Genomic DNA, 19,239 nt, shown 5'->3' with positions numbered 1-19,239 from the left:
TGTCCGTGCCTTGGCGTTCGTGTATACAGTGTTGCGCATGCGTGAGGACATTAGATTGGATTAGACTGGATTGTTTTGGATGGAATTAGATTGGATTGGATTGACATGAATTAGATTAGATTCGATTAAATTGAATTGTATCGGATTGGATTGGATTGGAATTGTATATACTGTACACACGCGTTGTCACACATTTACATGCGCGAGTGGGCAATGCCACGGGTGATTTACGGTAATAACGATCCCCAGTGCTTCGCCCCCTCGTCATGATTCACTTCGTGGAGATGCGTGAATTTTTTCTTCAAGTGCGAAGTTTCTGGGAAAGATCTACAGGCTTTCCTTTGTGGCCGTACGACTGCATTGAGGTGGATCTACAATTTTCCTTTGCTGATGGTATTATATACGTCCAATGTCGCTTTATAAAAGCCCACGCGGTAAAGAGCAAAGTATAACCTGGTTTAAATACCCGTTGCAATTTTCATGTGTGCACTTTTTGTGCAACTATTTACTTTTCTTCAACGACTGACACGTCATTTTTTCATGTTTTATTTGTGAGAGAATTCAATAGCCATCATGGTGATGTTTTATGCCAAGACAGCTGCTTGTGTGGCTGAGGTTTCGTGTATTTTTCGTTTCTGCGAACAAAAAAAATTGGCGCAGCTTGCTCTAGTCGTGCAAGGCGGAAGAAACAGCAGAGCTGCCGGCCCCTCTCCATCCGTCGGAGATCCGGCTATTGCACCTCACATGGATTTCTTAAATTCCCGCTTAAAGTTTTGAATGAATGCAGGCCCGGATCGTTTTGTCCGCAGGCTTCCACATCTCTCCCAAAATGGACTGTGTTATCACGCGCTAGAACCTGCGGCAACCGGCTTCGCGCACTCGGCGTCTGTAGCGCGAACTAGGTGTCTGTGCTCTCCGCTTCAGCCGCGACCGCACGTGAACTGGCGAGGAGAAGAGCACGCGAGAGATCACGCCACTAACGCTGGGCAGAGTGGTCTCGAAGGTTGAGCTGGCCGACGCCGGGCGCTCCTCACGAGAGAGAGACAGACAGAGAGAGAGAACAACTTTTAATATGAGCATTGATCAGAAGATCATGTGGGAGTGGTTCCCTATTCACGGGAATTCATTGGCCGTCTTGTCCACGGCTGCCCTCTCGACGAGGATAAGCTGGCCCCGGAGGGAGGGGCTAGACAGCAGTGTCTCCCACTGCTCTTGGGGGGTGGGCGGAAGGGAATATTAGGGGCGGCAATCCTGGCGTAACTTTACATTCTACAATAATGGGCCTGGGTGTCCCTGGCTGCTGGCAGAATTTGCATCCGGCTGAATATTGGCTTGGGTCAATTAGGTTAAGTCGGGTGGGATGAGTATATTTATTGGATTGACACGCAAGCTCACGTGGGCTCGGTATTTCGTCTTTGGTATTCTCATGCGACCTCCTCCCGCGGCGCAAGCGCGTACGCTAGCTTGGATGCCACCGAGAGCTCCTAACGAGGCACACGCTCACGTGCGCTCGGTGTTTTTCCTTGGTATTTTTTTTCATGGTAACGCTGGACGGAGGAAATCAAAGATTAAACAGCTGTGCGGTTTAAACTTCATAGGTTCCCAGTCTCTAAGAAGCGCGAGGCGTTCTGTACACTCTAAGAAATCGCCGCACGTGGGCTTCACTAGAACGTCCCAGAACAACCAATCATCGTGACTAAATGTGTGATGTGGGCGAATGACGAGGCCCAGCACGCGATTAGAGTGAAAAATAGGATCTCCGCTGGCACAACAGCGCGCTCTAACCGCAAGCTGGGCGTAGTCATTCGCAAAATCGCATATTGGGTCACGATGATTGGTCGTTCTGCACTCTACAATGATTTACACCTTTTTTGTCTATAACTAACACCCTTACACACTATCAAAAACAAAGAAAAACACCCTTTGGAAGGGTGTAATTAACAGAAAAAAACACCCTTAAAGGGGTGTATTTCTGGGTGTTTTCACGTGTGTAAGGGTGTTTTAAACAATACACCCTAAAGGGTGTTTTATTATGCTAGGGTGTAAGGATGTTACTACCCACAGTGATTTACAGCCTTTAGGGTGTCAGTCAATTTACAGTGTGGCACGGTGTGGTGATGCCCACGTGTGACGATCTCTTGGAGTGTAGCGCGAGGCTTTGGAAAAATTAAATTTCACACCGCTCCAAACATGATCTTGACCCTCAAGCTTATGCGTCTCCTCATTTGGATATGCGTCGTGAATAGATTATTAATATTAGGCACCGTTTTCAAGATCAAAACATTCCTTATAGACCTCAAACTTTTATGCTCGATCGCTTGTATATCCACTTTTAGTAGATTACTCATCAATGGGCACCTTATTTAAGATCAGAAGAGTAAAAAAAGTTTGGTGTTTATGTTTTTGAGGATGGGGGGGGTGTTAATTTGCTCGTACCTTCATAAAAAGCTTCGCCGGTCATCTACCCTAACAAAGTGGAACGACCCATGATTTCCTTTTTGTTTTTGTTTTTGTTTTTTCAGATCCTCGAGCTCATGAGCAAGGGCCCATTCTTCACATAAACCATCGTCTGAGAACACGTCCGCCTGAAACAAGTCATGTCTTCAGCCAAGAGAGCTCACCGCCAGTGCTTTCTCTGTTGGATGGTGACGGCTGTGATAACGGTCGTGGCGCTGTACGAGGTCGTGGTGTGTCAGCAGCTCCAAGGGGGACGCGCCGAACGTCGGAAGTTTGGTTGCGACAAGGAAAAGTGTCATAAACTATGCGTTATGTGGCGTCACCTTACGGGCGTTTGCCTTGAACTCTGGCCCTACGAAGACTACATGAGGTGCCACTGCTCGGACGTGTGGTAGCACCGAACGAGGGGGAAAATCTCAGTTGGGGTCGTTTCAAAAATTCACGCATCTCCACGAAATGAATCATAACGAGTGGGCGAAGCACTGGGGATCGTTTTTACCGTAAATCACCCATGAGAGTGCTTACTGCTGCTAAAACGACTTCCAATCCAATCCATTTCAATCCAATCCAATTCAATCTAATCTAATCCAATGCAATGCTCCTCGCGCATACGCATCACGGCTATCCAGGAGCACTCTCTCTCTCTTTCTTTCTCTCTCGCTGTCTGTATAACCTTTTGGGAACCTTTTATTTCGTTCTTGTTAACCTTTTGTGAACCTTTTGTTCACAGATGTTTCGATTTACACAGTGCTGTGCATCTCTCTCTCTCTCTCTCTCTCTCTCTCTCTCTCTCTCTCTCTCTCTCTCTCTCTCTCTCTCTCTCTCTCTCTCTTTCTCTCTCTCTCTCTCTCTTTAAGCTTTTGTGAACCCTTTATTTTGTTCTTTTATTTTGTTATTTTGTTTTGGAAACCTTTTGTGAACCTTTTGTTCACAGATTTTTCGATATACATGGTGCTGTCCATCTCTCTCTCTCTCTTACTAACCTTTTGTGACCCTTTTCTTCACAGATGTTTCGATTTACACGTTGCTGTGCGCCTCTCTCTCTCTCTCTCTCTCTCTCTCTCTCTCTCTCTCTCTCTCTCTAACCTTTTGTGAACCTTTTTTTGTTCTTGTTAACCTTTTGTGAACCTTTTGTTCACAGATGTTTCGATATACATGGTGCTGTCCATCTCTCTCTCTCTCTTACTAACCTTTTGTGACCCTTTTCTTCACAGATGTTTCGATTTACACGTTGCTGTGCGTCTCTCTCTCTCTCTAACCTTTTGTGAACCTTTTTTTTGTTCTTGTTAACCTTTTGTGAACCTTTTGTTTCCAGATGTTTCCATTTACACGGTGCTATGCCGTGAGCACGGACGCCGGACGCCCGACGAGCCTCGGCCTTAAGGTGCTTCGCCCCTAAAATGTTCATTTCGCGTCCATTGCAATCGTGACGTAGTTCCTTTTGCAAGGCCTCCGACCAATGACATGCACAAAAACCGACGCCCCGCCTTGCTCGTGCTGCGTCACACCCGGGTCATCTGCTTTCAGCCAATCAGGGCTTGCTCCAAACAGACACTTTGAAACGGACACGAAGTGGACAAAACTGGGGATTCCACCCCAAGACGGGTTAATTGGTGCGGACGCCGAACCACAAGGCAGACCTGGCAAGCTTTGCCGGTTTGCATCAATTTGTGCGTCGAAAAGCTATTTCCCACCAGAGAAATGACTGCGTAGTACAAATGTCGTGTTATGCAGATTCATTAGCAATAACGCTCTTGAGAACCAATACACAAATATGTGTGAATGTTCAAAAAGAAATTATCACCTCTCTTCCGCCGACGAAGGTCAATCGTCACACTTTATAACCGCATGCGAGTAAAACTGCTCCTATGTTGGAGGACATAAAGCAATGAAATTTCCGCAATCGGTGCCATGTTGCTGGGCAAGCAGCCGCGAGGACGGCCGGCCACAGAGGCAGCCTTTCTCGGGTGTGCGGAAAAAAATGACAAGTGGTCAATGTTTTGACGAACGTAAAATATTTTACGAAAGCCAATGTTGAGTCGGTTGGTGTTCACTAAACCATACCTTGTAACTACAGCTCGCATCCAAACTTTGAGCTTTCTTCTGCGTTTGCATTATGTAATACAGTAAAAGCTCGCTAATTCGAACTTGGTTAATTCGAACTGACGCCCTGGTTCCAGCACAGCCCCGTACATGTCAATGGGGAGAACTACCGATAATTCGAACGCGTCGGAATCTAGAACGGCGAATTCGAACTGGGATCCTCTGGTTTCCATCGCTCTTCGCAGAAGTCGGCCCAGAGTGACTACGATGTGTCGCGAATCCGAACCAAAGCAAAAAATTTGCCGCGTGTCTGCTCCTTTCGCTGCAAATGTCACCAAAATACGATAGTCTTTGTAGACATTTGCCAAGGAAGTGCTTCCCTTTGCTTTCCTGCTCACCTCGCATGCTGTTCCTGTTCCGTCGCACTCATCCCAAGGTAAATACACTAAAGGTTTACATAAGGCGATTTGAATTTACCGCGTTCCACTGCTACCGTTGGTCATTAAGGGTAACAGAGTGGATCCCTAGAGAAGGCAAGCGTAGCAGGGGGCGGCAGAAAGTTAGATGGACAGATGAGATCAAGGAGTTTGCAGGGATACATTGGTCGCAGTTAACACAGGACCGGGGTAGTTGGAGATTAATGGGAGATACCTTTGCCCTGAAGTGGGCGTAGATAGGCTGGTGATGACTGCTACAGGCCAGGTTCCTAGATGCAAGCGGTGCAGTTCGGCGGAGACGCGCGTGAATCGAGACGGCCGACTTCAAGGTTTATAGAACCGCGTTGCCGTGCTCCACGTGCGTTCCAAGCAGAATGTGTACCCTACCTAGTGGAACCTTTCGATGCTGTTGCCGCGTGATTTTTCATATGCCGCCAGGAGGTGGCGCGGGCAACAGCAGGCGGAGGTTTTCCGCAGTGGATGTAGAATATCATTTGCTATCGAAAAACCAAGCATCTATAAATTTTATAATAAAGGAACACTGTAAATATCCCTTATGTACTGATTCCCTGTCTTGTGTTTGCGTAATGTCTTGTTCATAGTCAACAAAGTTGACAAGTATGAACATATAAACCGGGCTTTTAGACGTTTACATTTGGCTGTGAGTATATAAGACTATTGCGTAGTATCCATTTTACTTTGGCCGGGTAGCTGAATCGAGTCACAGACAGACAGCCGGACAGACACACAGATAGACCAAAATTTATGGGTTTAAGTAGGCCAAGAAAGACTATTGTCTTTAAAAACAGCGTAGCGCGCGCGCTACGCTGTTGTTTTTCTGTTTCGTTCTTCTGCTGCGACAGCTTCATCAGCGGGCGCCGCGCCGCCGGCGCAAGTGCTCCTGCGCTTGCCGTTGAAGCTTTTCTTTGTGCCGTGGTCGCCGGTCTGGCGTCCTGCGATCCCGTGGTGTGCGCAACAAGCTCAGCTGGGGCGGCATTCTCGTGTTTGTCCGTTTTAAAACGTCTGTTTTGCGTCCGTTTTATTGTGACGTACTTCCAGTTGTAGGTGGGCTTTGGGTTGACTTTTGCGCAACTGTTTCTGTAAACACATTTTAAAAGACTAACCCTATTTTAAACTATTTTTTATGTGTTTATTATTCCGCCAGCGAACCAACAAGGCGACAACAAATCGTCTGCCCCAAATCGTCTGCTCCGAGGAGCCGCGGCTCATAGCTCCGCCGTGCTTGGATGGCGTCACATCCGGGCGTTCGCTTTTAGCCAGTCAGGGCTTGCTCAAAGGGGACACTTTTAAAACGGACACAAAACGGACGAAACATGAGAATATCACCCCTGTTGCTTGCGCCGCGTGCGTAAGTCGTCGTAGTCCTGCTTTTGTTTGGGGCCCGGTGGGTAGCCAGTTTCTCGTGTCACTTCTTTCGTTGCCTCAGCGCTTCGTCAGCGACTGTGCCAGTCATGGTGAGTCGGGAAAAATACTCGGCGAAGCGAAAGGCAGCTCCTAATTCGCAATACCAAGTCCAGAGGTGGATTCTTTGTGTTCTGCCGGCACAGTGTGTCGCAATGTCCATTCATTCAAGCGCCCGCCCGCCAATTCGAACTCTGCTTAATTCGAGCAATGTTATGGCTCCCTTCGAGTTCCAATTAATGAGCTTTTACTGTATCTATAATCTGTTAGGAACTGTGCCTCGCTCAGGGGTGGAGGCACAAAAGAAATGTTCGCATAATAAAAAAAAATATTGGCTCCAATCCACGCTGTGAAGGCGGTTGGAAAGCAAAGCTTTAAACGACAGCCAATTGTCCATGCGACGTCACATGAATTCACACACGTGGCTCTACAAAGAGTGAAACCAGAGATCCTGCCAGCCGTTACCTGGAATTCGCGGGGGCGGCGTCCCGAACGCAGCAGCGGCGCCGGCAACGGCCGCGCTCGAGCGGCGGACGCCACCACTGTAGCCCAGCCGTGAGTCGGGAGAGAAAAAAACGGAAAGGAACGTCTTTCGAAGGGTGAGACCGCGGAACCTAGCCATCCTGATGTGCTAGCTTGGGGCTACACCACCGCGCGACACAAGCGCAGACAAAGAAACAATTCGGCATGTGAGCTTAATGATTCCCATTTATACCGATTTAAACTAGTTATTTTAGCAAGTTTAAGAATTGCGAGAAGGCCGAGGGAATTTTTATAATCGCTATTCATTAGAACCAGTTGCAACTTTCGCCTTTTGTAATACGTCCTAAAACACAACCGAATTGGTAATCACCAATTTAGAAAACTGAGTCTCATTCGTGACAAGCAGTGCCCAAAAGCTAGCGTTTCTCTGGCTGCCAGATGCCTGTATGTGGCTTGTACATTTTGTTTTCCCGACCTGCAAACCAATCCTTAACGTATGTTTGCCGTACGACCACATAATTCCGTCGAGTGCGGGTTACCCTGGAGGTGCTGTCGAACAATTTAATCAAGCCGAGCGAAGGCACCGCGCAATGTATGGACGTGAAGCTGCACCAAAACACGCCCAAAACAACCGTCGCTAAAGCAGACGACAAAGCCGTAGCGCCGACGCCGCCGCCTGCGAGCAGGCACTTCCGCGCGGGGAACACTGGGTAAATTTGCCGCGCCATCTCTAGTGGGCTCTGTGAGTAAAACCCTCCGCACCCTCTGCCTTCTCCCGCCGCCGCCTCCGACGCGCTGGGAGTTTGTTGTCCCGCACGCCACGAAAGAACCGTTGGCTGGTAGAGCTAGAAAGCTTTGCTTAAAAGTATTCGATTGGGTATCTCAGTTTCAACATCTTGCAGCATTTTAAGCAAGCAATAACGTATTTTGCATAGCTAGTGATCACCTCGATAATAACGCGCCTCGATCTTGAGGAAGATGCACGCTATGGTCGGTGGCTCCATGGTTCTGCCCGCAGTATCTTACTGGACTACATCCGGGACGCATCTTCTAGATTCCTAGATATATCCCGAACCCGCTACTCGCTCACTAAGTTCTGAGGCTGTACAATAAACATAATCACGACAAGTTAGCATATCTATTTTAATACGTCAAAATGGCAGGTGTTTGACGACAGAACGATCGCTGCAGCCGGCTTTACAAATGTGATGCCGTAGTTTGCGCTGGCATGTTGCTCATCTTGCGCGGCGGGGTTCTTTCGGTCAGGGATGCAGGTCGTTATCCAAAAAAATATCCGCAGCTGCAGTAGCTCATTCCGTTCATTAAGTAGTGAGGGTGGAAGCGGCAGACGGACCAGTCGTATCCGTTCGCGCCGCAGTGCTCCCGGCAGGCATCCTCATCGCACCCCCGAAGTCCGTCTACTCCTGAAGGTAAGTTAACGGCCAGGACGAACATCACCAGCAGCAGCAGTGGTGACGGACCACACCCTGGAGGCGTCTTGCGGAAGTTCTTCGCTCTCGTAGCGGCCATTGTAACACCCTGGCTACCGACGTTCTTGCACCTCTTGGTACTCGTGCGCAGCAGGACGGCTTCTGCGAGCGCGAAAATTCAAATGTGTAAAATCATACCTCTCATACCCTGAGCACAGTTTGATGTTTCGAGTGCGCCATAAGGCTACAGCAGGATGAAAAGTGAATAAGTATTGGACAGCTCATTTAGTGTTTAGTAAAGGGAACAAAATTAAACAGGTCACTCTACTTTCAGCAAGTTCGTCTCTTCATGCTCCATGACGCCGTTTTTGACCCGAAAGTGTTTTATACCGGGATTCACGAGGATTTCAGTTACATCATATCCGTCACAGAAGTGACGCCAATACAACGAAGCAAGCGGCCTGTAAAGGGTGCACTCCTGCACACAGGGTCTTCTTGAGGGGAAGCAACATTTAGTACTCAAGAGTACGTTGTACTTCGGGTTGTTCATTTTCAGGTTTTATATTTTAACACGAAAGTGTTTTATGGCGGGATACACCAAGATTTCAGTGAAATCATATCCGTCACGGAAATGACGCCAGTACACATTTGCCGAAGCGACCCGCCGGCAGGACGTCGCTCTCCAATCACACCCACAAGAGTGCCGCCGACCCGCAAACCATGCTCAGCTGCAGATTTCGCTGCGCATGTCACTTTCGTGTTTTACCAATTCCTATGATAGAGGAATCAACCACAGTTTTTTTAGTGAATCGGATTATTTCTATCCCCCGTATGTTCCCCCGCATGTGTTCTCAGGGTATATCCCGGCTGGCTGGCGTCCGTATCGGGGACGGAAAGCATTGCGATAAAGCCAACTTTATCGCGATTTCTCCTCAGAAAACGGTTTTAGCTCATTTTTATCAAAAAATATCTTTTAAAGATTATATGGACGTTCGCAGATAACACGAGTCTGTCATTAGGCCCGGTCTTATGTATTTGTTATAATTCGTTGCAAGTGAAGTTGTAAACTTCACAGAGTTTCTGTCTGCCGTCAATACGGGGGCATTTACGGGAGGAGTAGGCTCACAAAAAACGGCTGTAACTCTCGTTTGATTGAAACTGTCCCGCAACAAATTATGTGACAGCTAGGTGATAAGACGACTCGATCATTGCGGAGAGTTCCATCTACCTTTCATGATTGGGTAATTCGCACTGAGTTGTGGAATTCCCGTCCGCGCTTAATAAATTCTGCCACTTCAAAGTTAAAAACACCATCCTCTCCAACGTTAAGGAACTGAAATATACGCACTTCACTATTTCCGGGGACGATTCTCTAAATACCCGCGTATAGCCAGTAAAAATTTGATATAGTTTGTCAAATACCAAAATAAATCTTTTAAACTTCGTCAGACAAGCTTGTAATCGGAGACGCAACTTATCTATTTGACCACAGCTGTAACAGTGTTATCCCGCGCCACGTATACCGTCAGTCAAAACGAATTAATTCTCGAATGATACTCCTTGTCATGTTTTTATACGAATATCAGGCGCGCTCTACCCAAGTATGGTTCGCTTGATGACCTCATTGATAGCACGGAATGTAATCTCGTTGCACTCACCGAAGCGTGGCTTAATACTGCCATAAGCGACTCTGAAATAGAATCTGCGTCTCCTAGCTTCGACATTTTTTGCTGCGATCGATCTAGTAAACGTGGCGGTGGCGTACTGATAGCTGCCCACAGTATTTCACAGTGCTCAGCCATAAACGTTCCTTCCCCTCTCGAGTTGCTCTTTGTACGCTGCCATTCTTCGTACCCGCCTATCGTTATTGGCATTTGTAACTGCCCGGCCGACGCTGACCATTCCTTTATCATTTATCTACACGAAGTGCTTCGTCCTTTAATGCTTTCCCATCACCAGGCTTCTATTCTTTTTTAGGTGCGGAGTACCTTAGGACCGCCCAATGTCCATCCGAATCCATGCGCATAGCATTTACAATCGCAAAAAAATCACACAGGCACCGGCAGGATTCGAGCCTGTGTCTCGTAGACCAGACAGAGTTAGTGTCAGTCGTCTTACCCATTGGGCTACGACCGTGACTTAGTACCCGAGAGTCAAACGGCTTACTCCCTCGCTTGTAACGGTGCGGAGTACCTTGGGACCTCCAAATGTCCATCCGGGTCCATCCGTGCACACACCACCATCAAGCGAAAATCAAGCGAAATTCCATTTCAGCCGTGAGTTTCAATTTTATTTAGGGGAAAATCAAGGTGAAACTAACGGCTCAAATCGAATGACAGTCGGGGCGCAACTTGGATGCCATTTCGAGTCCCCGTACTCCGCACCCTCGCCATCATCCACGGAGAGGAGATGCTGCCATTTTTCAGCGACTTTAACCTTCCGGCAATAAATTGATCAAATCCTACAGCGACAACAGCAAGGCAAAACACAAGAGATGATTTGGGGAACAGTACCTTACTCTTGGTTTAACCCAACTCGACACTAGTCCGACTTGACAGACCGACCACAGTTCTACGATCCTTCACCTTGATCTTATATCTAACCCAGACAGCGTCTCATTCAATACTCGGGGACTATTGGACCATTCTATTATCCATTTTTCAGTTGAAGGTACTGTGCCGGCCCAACCATAAACTGAAAAAAATAAAGCTCTACGATAAAGGCGATTACCGTAGTATGAATGCTAACCTTGAACATTTTTATGAAGTATTTTTCCCAAAACTTTTTTATCGTTCTGTTGAGAGCAACTGGTTACTTTTCAAAAATAAAACAGAGTCCCTAGTAAAAAAATACGCACCCACTATTTCTGTAACTGAACGACCAACGGCTCCGAGGTACAATAATCCACTCAAACGTCTCAAGAACAAGAAGTGCCAATATAAGACAGCTAATCTAAAGAACAGTGATAGTGCTTGGGATAGGTATCACCAATCTGAGAAGCTTTACCTTTCGCTTTTGGCTAAAGCCAAATGGTCTTTCTTTTCCACGTCTCTACCCAGCGTGCTATAGAGTAACCCTAAACAATTATGGAAAGCAATTAACCCGAACAATTCAAAACCCATCTGTTTGCGTGACGAACACAACTGTCCCATTCCAGCTTTTGATATTGCCCGGAAATTAAACTGTAACTTTGCCTCGGCGTTCCCCAAGGAGCCCAACACAGAACCAACGCCCTTTCCTTTCTATGACCACCCAGTTCTGCGTGGCACTACCTTTGACGCTAACGTTACCTTGAAATCGATTGCATCGATCAAGCGCACTTCGTCATCGGGTGTGGATGGCATAAATTGCAAAATACTAAGAAAACACTAAATACATATCTAGTGCAATACTTTCGCTCATTTTCCAGCAGCCTCTTACATTTGGAGCAGCCCCGCAGGATTGGAAGGTGGACAAGGTCATTCGAGTGTCAGAGAAGGTAATCCATCGTCTCAAAATAGTTACCGCCCTATCTCGCTCATTAGCATTCCGTGTAAATGAATGAAACACGTTATTTACTCTCACATAACAAAATTCTTATCCTCCCTTAACTTTTTCCACCCCAATCAACATGGATTTCTTAAAATACTATCATACGAGACCCAGTTAGCGATATTAATTAACGACATAAGTGATATCTTTGACATTAATGTATCTATATATTTATTATTTATATATTTTGAGAAGGTGTTCGACAACGTTCCACATAACAGGTTATTCCTAAAGCTATCTCGTCTATACCTTGATCCCTATGTGCTCACTTGGTTGCAAATTTTTTTGACTGACCGTAAGCAGTTTGTATTTGCTTACTCGTATTGTTCTAGTCATCCCCCCTTCTCTCAGGAGTGCCTCAAGGCACAGTTTTAGGGCCCTTGCTATTCCTAATATACACAAACGGCCTGCCATATAATATCCAACCTAACATACGTCTTTTCGGTGACGATTGCGTCCTATATCGTCCTGTCTGCAATAGTAAGGATAATGCAATCCTCCAGCGTGACCTTAGTGATATTCAAAAATGCTGTGACACATGGTTAACTTCACTAAATATCACTAAAACGTCATTATTTTCATTCCATCGCAGGCCGACCTACATCTCGCATCGCTACCTAATTGGTAAATCTGACGTTTCATCTGTAGAAACGTATAAGTATCTAGGTGTCCCTTCAACCCAGGATCTCACTTCCACAACTCACATTACGAACGTGACCAACGACGCTTACCGTGTTCTTGGTTATCTGCGCTGAAATTTACCTTTTAGCCCTGCATTCGTCAAATTGCCAACATATCAAACCCTTCTCGACCTTAGGAAGAGCACGCGTGTGCAGTCTGGGTTCCCCACCTCCATAACTTATTTTATACACTTGAATCTGTACAAAGCCGTGCGGCAAGGTTTATTTATACGCATTGCTACCATTGCATTAGCGTCACTAAACTAAAACGCCAAGCTATATAATCTTGCTCTACTCGAAATAAGGCACAAAGGTAGGCGGCTTTGCTTGTTTCGTAAGCTTTATCAATCCCGAATTGCTTCCAACGTCATTGAAAAAGTACATCGTCACTCTGACCGCGTCCACCTCCCGTTGGCTGTTTATACAGGAAGACGTTTACGTTTTACCAAAAATAGTCAGACTGGAATTATCTTCCCGCCGAGTTTGTGGTCCACTCCAGGTCATTCTATTTTCATGAAGCCATCGAACACATTTTGTACCGACTTCTAACGCTCTCTTATTTGTGAATGCCCACCCCCACCCCTCATGTAAAACCACTGAACCGGTGCCTTCGAGGTAAAATAAATAAATAAATAAATAAATAAATAAATAAATAAATAAATAAATAAATAAATAAATTTGTGCCTACGGGGGGTGGGGGTAAGAAACAGCCCCAAGTTTTCAGCTACAATAACACTCTAACCATTCAGAATTTGATTAAGCTAATTAGCTAGAAGTATGCTCAATCGCAAATTACAAACAAACGCATTTTGTTTCTTCCAATCGTATGTACTCATTATAATTTTCAATTAAATTTTAGTAACAGTCTTCCACCTGAGGTCACTTCCTGCAGGAATTGTATATTGGTATAAGTAAGGCGAATACGAGGAATGGGTTTAATGAGATGGGGAGCTCGGCGTATTGGTTGGCATTGTTGGCGGGGCTTATGGTTTGAAATTGAGGGTGTGATGTGCGCGTGCATACTTTCTTGTTTTGCCTGAGTACGACTCGGGGAATGACAATTCAGTGTCGGCGATGAGGCCCCGCCTGCCACGTAGCTTACTCACTCGCGCCTCATGACTACTTGAAATCAAGCGCTCTGCTGTTCTATTCTCGACGCTGTTAAATGCTGAGCTGTCTGATGCGTAAGGCTACGTTCAGACTACCGACGCAAAAGCCATATCATGATCCATGAACGTAAAAAAAAAAAACAGCGTGTCACGCAGTTTGGTTGGCTGAGACGTGAAATGACGTTATTCTTTAAAGTTATTACGGCAGTTGCGGCAAGAGTCTGAACCAGGCCTAAGACCAACAGCGGCTTCGAAACGTCCTTACGTGTCATTTGATTTCTCCGGGTTCTAACCATGCCAAGTTGGAATCACAAGTTCTAATCCTAACCTCCTCGGTAGAGCATGTAACTTACCACAGATCAAAAGCGAAATACCACGCAAAGTAAGCCCATGGCATCCGGATTTCATAAACACGAAATCGTTGCTAAATTACCCGCCGCGGTGGCGCAGTGACTAAGGCGTTCCGCTTCTCAGCACGAGGTCGCGGGTTCGATTCCCGGCCGCGGTGGTCGCTTTTCTGATGGAGGCGAAAAGCAAAAATGCCCTTGTGTACGAGATTTCGGTGCACGTTAAAGATCCCCGGGTGGTCAAAATTAATCCGGAGCCCTCCACTACGGCGCGCCTCATCGCCTGCGTTGCGTCGGCGCGTTAAACCCTACAATCAATCAATCAATCATCGTTGCTAAATTAACATTCCGATACCCATGCGTGCCCCCGTGAAGTACCCAAAATGACGGCATCACCAAAGCGGAAACGACGACATCACATCAGGAACTGCCAGCTTTCCGACGGGAATTAGTCGTTGCGTTCCGCTTTGAGGTCTTACGACGTCATCCGGTACTCGCAGCTTCACATAAAACTAATCTCTCATTACTTGACACGTCGTCAAGTTTAACGTTAAGGCTACCAAACTCTCAAGACTAAGGCTACCAAATTCTTAAGGTTTAACGTTAAGGCTACCAGACTGCAATGTCAACGCTACCAAAGGCTAAGGCTACTTAAAGGCACTCTCCAACATTTCCGATAAACGCTCGATTCCCGGCCGCGGCGGCCGCTTTTCTAATACAATCGAAAAGCAAAAACACCCGTGTGTTCGAGATTTCGGCGTACGTTAAACATGCCCAGGTGGTCAAAATTAATCCGGAGCCCTCCGCTACGGCGCGCCTCATCGCCTGTGTAGCGTCGGCGCGTTAAACCCAACAACCAATCAATCAATCAATCAATCAATCAACCGATAAATGCTTGCACCCTTTCCTTCGCGTCTGGAAGCATTGTGAAAGCTAGTTTTCGCCAGCACGGAACGGCACTGCGTGATTTGCTCGTCGCAGCAGATACGCCTTCCGTTCCTGCTTTGATTTTGTGGCTTTCTTTTTTACGTGGCTATTGAATGCGTTCATTTCTGCAGGTGAAGGAAAGCCGCCCAATAGCCGCCACACCTCTGTAATGGCGTATTACACCAGTCGAAGAACGCCAAGACCGGGAAAGAGAGAAAAATTTTCGAGCAAGTTTTAAAGTTATCGGATGGGCATTGAGCAGTAATTTTTGGCCGAGGCACTTTGCTACCCCCTTGGATGTGTTGGGTAGCTACGTTCTGCCAGCGTTTAATATTTCAAAAAAGTTGAAAAAGTGTTGCAGGGTCCCTTTAACATCTACCAAGCAAGGGCGATTGGCAAAGACGCAGTAACTGTGAGAAGGAATGGGTATGAAAAAAAGATGGTGGCGTCGTTTTCGATCCCACATGTGAAGCAACACAAACCGAGATGTTCATTGACAAGTTTAGGGGAAATCCCCAAGGTGGAGCAGGCTTCCGTATGGGAAACTGTGACACCTAGCAGAAATGAAGCTGTACTACTACTGAGGAAAGCTTAATGTGATTTCAGAAACTTCGAGGTTGACGAAAAATTCGTCCTGCCCCTGGATTCGAACCCGGGACCACCGCCTACGAAATCGCTCTACCAACTGAGCTAGCCAGGAGAATATCCAGGAGGGCTAAAAAAACAGCGCGATGTTGGTCAGTTCGGAGCATCAAAAAACTGTTCGTAGTATGGCGCCAGCGCTACAATACGCTCGTTGCTTTCTTCGGGAATAGTTGCTCAGGCCGTATTTTTCGTCCGACAAATCGACCTCGGCATTCATTTTCCAAGTTGCTGCTTCGGTCTGTGCGACTGCGCTCTACCTCCGCCTCTTGGGGTCAGCTACCATTTATTTGACCATACTGCAGGCCGAAAATTTGGACCAACCAGGAGTGGGTACAACGTAGAGTGCCCGACACTATTCGCACAAAGAAAGTCACACATATTTACAAGAATTAATAAATGTTTGTCCCCAAAATTTAATAAGAGAAATGTTTTTCTAACTCAGTGACGAAATTGGAACAACGAAATAATTATGCAGGAAGGGAATTCCGATCTTCAATTGTTTTAGGGAATAAACGGTACTTTTAGCTATTTGTTTTTGCGAAGATTGGAGCCAATGAATGTTGATGATTGGGACGAGTGCTCAGCGTTCCGAGAGGTTTTACATAATCGGGTAGCTTTATTTAATTTTTCCTGGGAGACAGTTGTGTGAGAATGCAATGCGACTAATTTTTCTGCGAGTTTCCAAGGTTTGAATGTGATTATCATGCATTAACTGGGTGGAGCAGTCCTCTCTTTTGTACTTCACAAATATAAATCTCACGGCTTTGCGGTTGACTCGTTCTCACCGAATTTTATCTTTTTTCGTATATGTGTCCCATATTGCCGCTGCATATTCTAATTAACTCCTTAAAAAATATTATAAGCTAACATCTTAGCACTAGCGCTTCTGGGGCGCTTTAGAGTTTTCTTCTGAGATATTGATTGGTTGTTGGATTTAACGCGCCGATGCAACGCAGGCGATGAGGCGCGCCGTAGTGGAGGGCTCCGGATTAATTTCGACCACCTGGGGATCTTTAACGTGCGCCGAAATCTCGTACACACGGGCGTTTTTGCTTTTCGCCTCCATCAGAAAAGTGGCCGCCGTGGCTGGGAATCGAACCCGTGACCTCGTGCTCAGCAGCGCAGGACCTTAGCCACTTCTGAGAGAATAAAGCTTGCGCATAGCGGACGCACAGGTTCTCGAGATATGGGCTGACCATTTTAAATCGCTCGTGAATGCGACGCCAAGGTATTAGTGATCTGTGACCTCAGAAATAATGCTATCTTGAATTTTATAAAAATATGTGCTCGGTACCTTTTTTTCTGGTCTAACGCATCAGTACAGTTTCTTCCCTGTTGCCGGCAGGTGAGATTGATTGATTGATTGATCAACTGATTGATTGATTGATCGATTTATTTATTTATTTATTTATTTATTTATTTATTTATTTATTTATTTATTTATTGTTTATTGATTGATTGATTGATTGATTGATTGATTGATTGATTGATTGATTGATTGATTGATTGATTGATTGATTGATTGATTGATTGATTGATTGATTGATTGATTGATTGATTGATTGATTGATTGATTGTATGGTTTAACTCACCGACGCAATGCAGGCGATGAGGCGCGCCGTAGTGGAGGGCTCCGTATTAATTTTGACCACCTGGGGATCTTTAACGTGCGCCGAAATCTCGTAGACACGGGAGTTTTAGCTTTTCGTCTCCATCAGAAAAGCGGCCGCCGCGGCCGGGAACAGAACCCGCGACCTCGTGCTCAGCAGCACACGGCAGATGAGAGGGAATTGCGTTAAACCAAGTGGCTGGTTAGGATTTCTCACGCTATTCAGTAAATACTGAGCCGATACCTAGCTCAAGTGCGCTTTCAGCCCGACTGTGTATATCGCATGTGAAGTAATTTTTTACATGTCTATCACCCAGTTTCGTGATGACATAGACAAGGCATTTCGAAGGCTCCCCAAGATATTTTGTATGCTCCCTGTGAACTAGCTCGCAACCATCTTGCGGAATTCTTGCGAAAAAGCACGCTGAGATCTGTTAGCAGGAGTGATTTTTTTTTCTCCCTTTTATCTACGCTAGGACTTTCCGCTTAGGAGGAACTCAATTAAATGAGCGAGAAATGCAGTTCGCTTCTTGACAAATTTCTTGCTATGACCTGGTATCCTCCGTCGTGTCGAAAACGCGATAGCGCGCGGTATAGCTTGGGTCACATGTGTGGCACATAGGGTACAATGCATGAGTGGTCCAGACAACCCTCAGAGTATACCTTTGACTCGTCTTCCCGACAAGCCTAGAACTTGCGCGAAATTCGGAGCGCTTCAAAACAGTATCAACATCGTGAAATTTAGCGATAATATGCCTTATTATGTAGGATAATTATTGATGAATGCGCGCTGAGAAATAAATAAAGATTTTTTTACCGCTTTGGTGAAATCGTGCAATCTTACGGGAAGCTTTTCGCAAATTTTTCGCGAGAACACACTGCGTCATCGACATTTTCAAAGTAATAACTCTCGGTGTTAATAATTGCCGGGTTAAAATACAATTGGCTGGATATTTCCAAGTTGATATTTTCTCGCAAGTGAGAAAGAAATAGCCTGTTTTAATGGCGCACTGAACATTACGCGCTGATGCTTGCTTCAATAAGTGTGTTTGTCCGATTAAAACGGAGATGGTAAAGGAATAGCTGTTGACGCTTGTGAAGCCCAAATTTCTACTACAATAGGTATATTATGTCCGCTTAAAATTAAATCAAACCGACCAGAGACGATGCATCTATGAATGGAATTCGCTACCCGGCAATTAGTATCTTGCACTGACCGCGCATCTTCTCGAAAAAAATTGGACGACCATTATCACCACTCTAAACATCAATGCTGATTCGTACTCCTTGCTAGTTGGAACCTCTGCAATCGCTCTCGCTTGTCTTTTCTTTCTATGTGCTTTTTTCTTAGTCTTACAACTAAACCAGTGAATTATGTATTAGTTTTCTCTTATCTGCCTTTTTTGTTGCTGTTAGTTGTGCTGACTGATGCCTGTCGTCACTATTTTTCTTTTTTTCTCTTCTTTTTTTTTTTTGATGACCAGTTGCATATATCTTATACTTCTTCATTTTCTTCCATATATGCATTCAGCCCCCCTTGTGTAATGCCTTCGGGCCCTTAAGGAACTAATAAATGAAATGAAATGAAATGAAATTAACGCTGGTGAGACGTGCAAGTAAGGAACATCGTCACTCACCTTCAGGTGTGCGAATGGTGTTTCTGACAGCGGGGGCTTTGGCGTTCGACTTTATCGGCGGTCTCTCCGTTCTTGCGGCTAGTCTGTCAAAAACACGGGCAATGTGCGCTGTGACGTTCATACGTGGCTGACAAACACGGTTGCCGCGGTGAGTCTGCAATGGAAACCCTACGCTGAGGTACGTGTGCTTTGTCTTTGGATCCGCGGGCGGCTCAAATTTCTCGCCCGTGCACGTTGCGCCGCGCCACGATATGTACCGAGATATACGCGAGAATAACTTGTTGCTGGGCGAATTGGTGAGTACTTGAAATAATGGTTTTAGCTCAAAAATAGACAAACGCATGAGCGCTTGTCTTGTCACCTTTCACGTTTTAAGTGCAGAGCACTTTAGGCGCTCGCCTTGTCGTCCTAGTTCCCTCACTCTACCCAAGTATATAGAGCACCAAGGCGGCGTCCCGGGGTAACACTGTTGTTTGCGCCGT

The 19,239-nt window shown here is 46.0% G+C and overlaps 1 protein-coding gene across 1 annotated transcript; it reads right to left on the bottom strand.

The window, feature by feature from the left end:
* Positions 1 to 7,971: 7,971 nt before the first annotated feature.
* Positions 7,972 to 18,911, bottom strand: LOC144139102 (uncharacterized). Its single transcript, XM_077671573.1, has 2 exons — positions 18,758 to 18,911; positions 7,972 to 8,434 (listed from the first exon to the last, which is right to left on the bottom strand). The coding sequence occupies exons 1-2, from the start codon at positions 18,876 to 18,878 to the stop codon at positions 8,121 to 8,123; spliced, it is 435 nt and encodes a 144-aa protein (XP_077527699.1). The 5' UTR covers positions 18,879 to 18,911; the 3' UTR covers positions 7,972 to 8,120.
* Between the last annotated feature and the right edge of the window lie 328 nt (positions 18,912 to 19,239).

This window comes from Haemaphysalis longicornis, unplaced genomic scaffold (assembly GCF_048455015.1).
Source record: "Haemaphysalis longicornis isolate Haplotype H1 unplaced genomic scaffold, Haemaphysalis longicornis Haplotype H1 scaffold_5, whole genome shotgun sequence".
Taxonomy (NCBI): Eukaryota; Metazoa; Arthropoda; class Arachnida; order Ixodida; family Ixodidae; genus Haemaphysalis; species Haemaphysalis longicornis.
Note: the sequence above shows the minus strand (reverse complement) of the source record. Positions and strands in the feature narration are given on the sequence as shown.

Excerpts from the sequence above, each read along its gene's own strand:
- LOC144139102 (XM_077671573.1), bottom strand. The coding sequence starts at position 18,878 with ATGAACGTCACAGCGCACATTGCCCGTGTTTTTGACAGACTAGCCGCA. Across the intron at positions 8,435-18,757 it reads CACCATTCGCACACCTGAAG|AAGCCGTCCTGCTGCGCACG; the intron begins GTGAGTGACGAT and ends TCGCGCTCGCAG.